The following is a 6,099-nucleotide window of genomic DNA, read 5'->3' on the forward strand; positions in this document are numbered from 1 at the left end:
TTATTTTTTAAAATGTATTTTAATATTTTTTTTACTTTTTTAAAATTTATTTTAATATTTTTTTTACTTTTTATCAATTTAAATTTTTTAAAATTTTGTTTATTATTGTTATTTTTTTCACTTAACTTTTTTTGCTATCACACAGGGGCTAAATGTAGAAAAAAACTATTAGCCTGGTGCCTGTGCTGCCCCTCTACTCCCTGCCGCCCCAAGGCCAGGCCTTGTGGGAAATCCAGCCCTGACAGCAGAGCCTTCCAACTGTTAACTCCATAATGCCTTGATAATCTTCTCATTCAATACTGCCCTGCACATATTGAAGGCCGGAAGCAACACTGAAACCCTAAGCAATAGTGTAGAGGTTAGAGCACAGGATTGCCATTGTCAAGGTCACTGGTTCAAGTCCAGCCATGGGATAGTAATGGATAAAGATTTTTATTTTTCTTTGCTTTTGAATTGGCATTCTCCTATTGACCTAAATGACTAAATGTCATTTTTTTTTTCCTAATGTCATTTTGCTGCAACGAAACTCGTTATTGGACGAATTCTGTTGCAGCAAAATGATTTTTATTTTTTTTTACAGACTGCAGAAAAAAAAAAGCGTGAGGTTTCCCCCCAATTCATACCAGACTCTTTAGGTCTGGTAGGAATGTTAGGAGGGACACGACATCCAGTTTGAAAGTCAACAGGTGGGCGGAGCGAGCCATGACATCACGACTCGCTCCGCCCATTTGACATTCTCAGCTGTCAAATGCTACATGTTGCATTCATATATATCAAATGCTTCTATGGTTAAAGTACAGAGGCAATAGAGTAGTGGTTAGAGGACAGGCTTGCCATTGTGAAGGTTGTTGGTTCAAATCCAGCCACGGGAGAGTAAAGTTTTTTTTCAGAAACGAATTTCGGCAGGACTACCGCTAACGAATTTCGTCCGAAACTAATTTAATTTCGGATCCGAAAAACGAAACTAAATTAAACAAATTTTTTATGTTTTTTTCAAAACGAAACTAAACTAAACAAATTTTTTGCTGGTGCACATGTCTAACTTCTTGATAATATTAGAAGGCATGGTCTCAGGAACATAAATGCCTCATGCGTTTTAAAGAAGCTCCTTTAAAATATCCAGTGGCATCACAAGGGGGGTGCGGCCCGCACCCTGGTGACACCATTGGCTGGGTGAAGGATGCACACCGGCACTCTTCAGTACAAGTAGCAAGTTCAGTACGTGTTTATTAACGTACTAGTTGTAAATAGAACACTCTAAACAACGTTTCGGGGTCTCACAGGATCCCCTTCATCAGGCAAACCAAACAAGTGAGGATTTTGCGGAAGCCACCTGCTGCACCCACCTTCCATTTTTGGAGCAGCGGCTCTGAGTGCGATGGGTACACGGACTGTACCATTGGACGGGTGACACCAAAATGACTGACAGTCATTTAGGTGTCATCTCCTCTAAAAAGTTGGGCACTCGGTCATTGCCCGAGAGCCTGACAGTGTCAGGAGAGAGGAGGGGACCTGGCGGCATACCTCATCCCGCCGGGGGAACGTCCCCTCCTCTATCTGCCAGCGTCCATCACCAAGATGGTCGCCGGCAGGCATCAATTAGATGGCCGCGCATGCGTGATGACATAATCGCGCACGTGCGTGGTGACATCATGCACATGCGCAATGACGTCACTGCGGGGTGCCACCCGGTCTCCGCTCCGAGTGACACCCAGCCTCGGGCCGCCCCTGAGAATATCTACCTGTTCTTATGCCAAAGAAACACTAACCTTGGTGGTAACCCTAAAGCTACCCGTAACCCTAATGATAAAACAAACCCTTTTGTTTAGCAACAAAGTCACATGATCCCCATGCCAGCATTGACATGGTGATTACATGGCTTTGTTCAATAACAAAGCCATATCACTCAGGAAAGGGGTCACACAGCCAGGAGCACAGCATGCCCTTAGCTTTAAAGGTGACCTATTTTGTAAGATACTTCATCCGTCTGGTTCCACATGGCAAAATTAGAGGCTCATTTTTGCAAGAAAGGCAAAACCATTGTTTTTGTGGCTAAATCAAGATCAGGAAAATTGCCCCCGCATCCCCAATTCTTACAAATCAGAAAGTTATCCCTCCAAAAGACACATGTAGTTCTCAAGTATAGCTTGGCACTTTGCGATGGACAGTCAATTCTCCTGCTCTCAATGTTCTCTGATTTTTCATTCCTTGGTTATACAATTGTTTTTGTGCTTTGACTGACAATAAGATTTGTTAGGTCCATCCATCCAGCCGCCGTATACTTTATAAATCACTAAAATGAATCAAAGCCTGTAATCAGTCTTCAATTTGTCACCTTTTATAATTGAGCAAGTTATGGATGAAGACAATCCGTGGAATAAAGCAATTTATTGATACTATCATTGTGCTCCATGTAAATTTTTTAATTTAATTTGTATTGAATGGTTTAATTCCTAAAGTAAATCCTTTCAAAACTGATGAATAAGCCCCCAAACTGCTTGTCCTGGAGGCGATAAATTTCACCGAAAGCAATTAAGTTAGTTAATGGCACCATGTTTCTGTCAAAGAACAGTTTAACGGTTATTGAAAAAGGCTTAAAAGTAAACCACATATAAGAGTTTGCAGCCATCATTCCATCCATTCCTCATTTGAAGACATCACTCTACCATTCCTCTCTCCCAGGACCATCTCTATAATAAGGCTTTGCCTCAGACGGCATCTCTTCGTGTGGGGACGGCAGGCAGAGTGGCATGGCTGCTCTGATGCACAATGTTTGCAGTGTGCCTGGCACCCCCCTTCCAGCCAAACTGTCCTAGCTTACTAAGATCTTGGTGGGGAGATGTGCAACTTGCTTAGCAGGACATTACATGTATGTATACAGGAAGACAAGTTGTTGTTTGCCTGGGGACAGAACTGCATGGTTCCAAGGCGTCGCTTGACAGTGTGGCACGATGGGAGGTCAATAAACATTGACTGAAAATGAATCTGAGCCCGAGTGACCTTTTCTACATTGAAGTCTTGGGGAGTATCTCACTGAAGATGAAATTACTAGTACAGGGAATGCCTAAGATTTTACTTCCTAGCATAGATTTCTGAGAAAATCCGTGAGCCACAAGCAGAAAATGACATTTCTGAGGGCATTCTGTACACCAATGATGTACATGCTGCCTCCAAGTTTCCATATTGCATTCCATTTTTTTTTTTTTTTATTAAAGTGGCTACAGGTTGAAATGCAAACGTAATTTCTAATAATATTAAATAACAATATGGATTGTGTAGCAATTTTATATGCTATATTAATGTGTTTAATGAAAGTGGAGTTTTCCTTTAAATGATATTGCAGCTTAAGGAACTAGGCCTCCCTGACTGTCATTTTTACTCTATTTCTCCTCTCTCCTTCCTTAGTAAGTGACATACTTGTGTCTTCTCTCTCTCTTCCAGTGATTGTCTCTTCTCTCTCTCTCTCTCTCTCTCTCTCTCTCTCCCAGTGATTGTCTCTTCTCTCTCTCCCCTCGCTCTTCCAGTGATTGTCTCTTCTCTCTTCTCCCTCTCTCTCTCTTCCAGTGATTGTCTCCTCTCTCTCTCTCTCTCTCTCTCTCTCTCTCTCTCGCGATTGTCTCTTCTCTCTCCCCTCTCTCTTCCAGTGATTGTCTCTTCTCTCTCTCTTCTCCCTTCCAGTGGTTGTCTCTTCTCCCTTTCTCTCTCTCTTCCAGTGATTGTCTCTTCTCTCTTTTCTCTCTGTTCCAGTGATTGTCTCTTTTCTCTCTCTCTCCCCTCCCAGTGATTGTCTTTTCTCTCTTTCGTCTCCCTCCCTATCTCTTCCAGTCATTGTCTCTTCTCTCTCTCCCAGTAATTTTGCCTTCTCTCTCTCTCTTCTCCCTTTCTCTCTCTCTCTCTTCCAGTGGTTGTCTCTTCTCCATTTCTCTCTCTCTTCCAGTGATTGTCTCTTCTCTCTCCCAGTAATTTTCCCTTCTCTTTCTCTTCTCCCTTTCTATCTCTTTCTTCCAGTGGTTGTCTCTTCTCTCTCTTCTCCCTTTTTCTCTCTCTTCCAGTGATTGTCTCTTCTCTCCTCTTTCTTCAGGTTTCCCGATGCTGTTTGTCCTCCCCTGGGGTGTAGTCAAGTACCTCTATGAAGACGATGGGTTTGTTAATGACATTCTAATTACGTGCATAGTCTGTGCTTGGCTGCTGCTGATTGGCTGCGTGTGTTTGCTTTTGCCCGGTGCCCCACTTGTAGATGTTGTCTGTGTATGTTCATAGGTCGCTGATCATTCTCTCACATCCCCACCACCAATGCATCCAATTCAGCACTTTTAAGGCCTCATGGAAGCTGACTGGCCAGGAGATTGGGCTATCACTGCTTGAACACAGGTGATTTCACCTGCAACTCACCCATCTCACCTGTGCGCTAGCACGGTTTCATCGGGTGCTGGCTGGGATTGGGCCGGATCACTACGCAGGACGGATAGGAGATGTGACCAATGCCGGGCTGCCTCATTTCTATCCCCCCTTCACCCATACACATTATTTTCTATTTCACGCTTCACTCGTTCGTTTTCTTGCTGGGAATGTTTCCTTTTCAGCAAAGCATTACCACTGATGTTGGGTGCCGATGAACACAGCAAAAGGAAGAGTGAGAATAAACATAACCACACGGTGACTCAACCAAACACTGATTGGGGTTGGAGAACGAATGATGTGACTTTTCCTTCTGACACAAAGAGTTATATTTCTCATTCATCCAGGTCCTGTGTCTGTAAGGGTTCTCATTCATCCAGGTCCTGTGTCTGTATGGGTTCTCATTCATCCAGGTCATGGTAAAAACAAAATCAAGGCAACTGCTCTTGATGTATTTTTCCTGAAGACGTTTCGCTGGTCTTCTGACTAGCTTTGGGCTGGCTTTGGAAAAGCTAGTCGTGTGACCAACCAAGCATCTTCAAGAAAAATACAGCAAGTCCAGTCGTCTTGATTTGTTTCTTACAGACATCCAGGTCATGCTATAACTCAAGGGTACACAACCTTGGCACTCCAGCTGTCATGGAACTACAAGTCCTATACGGCATTGCAAGACTCAGTGGATGACTCCCATAGGCAGAAGCATAATGGGATTTGCAGTTTCACCACAGCTGCAGTGTTGAGGTTGCCTATCCCTGGTATAGCTAGTAGTGTTTGGTTACTTTCAACTAAGCTTATTCTGTAATGTTGAAGATGTAGCTCCCAAGCTTTACTGGCTAGCTCAAAGCCACTTCTTCAGTTCCATTGAGCTGGGTGGTGCAACAAAGCTCAAATTTTGGACAATCCAGCAGGGATAGGCTGAAACCCGAGCCACGTATGGTCGACTTAAAGGAGAACTATGGGGTCAGTGTTTTTCCCCATAGTTCTCCTTAGGGTAACGGGAGGACACAAACTAGCGTCCTCCCATTACCCTAAGCTCAGTATATGAGACGCCGCAGCCGGAGCGGATCACGACGTAGATGACGGGATCCGCCGCAGAGCCAGCTGTACCCGCCCCATCCCCTGTGCATTCTGCCAGTCAGCGATGTTGTATAGCTTTTACAAGCCCCATCCTAAGTTCCAATGAGTGTCAGGGAAAATAACCTCAGTATTTATATCCACACTGGTAGCACAGACACCTTGATCTAATCACCATGGGATGTGTAGATGTTGATTGTCCAAGAACAGGATGGAAGGAGTGAAAGATGTAGAATCACCTTGCTCCAGTTACGTAATGTTGATGATCTGACAAGAAATTCACACCTTTAGTCGTGTAAATCAAGGAATTTCCAGCCTGTTCAGGCCTCCAGACACCAAGAATGGCATTATGTAAACTGTGCTTTTCCTATAATGAGGTAGCCTGTGGCGGTTGTCTCAGGTGGCATCTCTTTGGGGGAAGCCGGATGGTGGGAGGGGAGCGGCAGGGGGGTCCACAGCATCCCAGGTTGCTAAGAGCTCTTAGCGGTGCAGTGCCACCCAGCTCACAGACATCACTGCTTACCAGCAGCTGAGCGGGGATGCTGGACAACCAGTGATGTTAGTGAGCTGGGCAGGACGCCGGATTCTGCCACTGTCCCACACCCTCTTCAAACAAATTAGGCTCAC

At 44.4% G+C, this 6,099-nt stretch overlaps 1 protein-coding gene across 1 annotated transcript in view; it reads left to right on the top strand.

Moving 5' to 3' along the window:
* GLP1R (glucagon like peptide 1 receptor) overlaps positions 1–6,099 on the top strand; it is a 197,324-nt gene that overhangs the window by 155,825 nt on the left and 35,400 nt on the right. The window contains exon 8 of the mRNA XM_018559251.1: positions 4,082–4,142. Within this exon, the coding sequence (XP_018414753.1) occupies positions 4,082–4,142 (61 nt within the window). The remainder of the gene's footprint in view (positions 1–4,081; positions 4,143–6,099) is intronic.

Source organism: Nanorana parkeri, unplaced genomic scaffold (assembly GCF_000935625.1).
Source record: "Nanorana parkeri isolate BGI_ZX_2015 unplaced genomic scaffold, ASM93562v1 scaffold385, whole genome shotgun sequence".
Lineage (NCBI taxonomy): Eukaryota > Metazoa > Chordata > Amphibia > Anura > Dicroglossidae > Nanorana > Nanorana parkeri.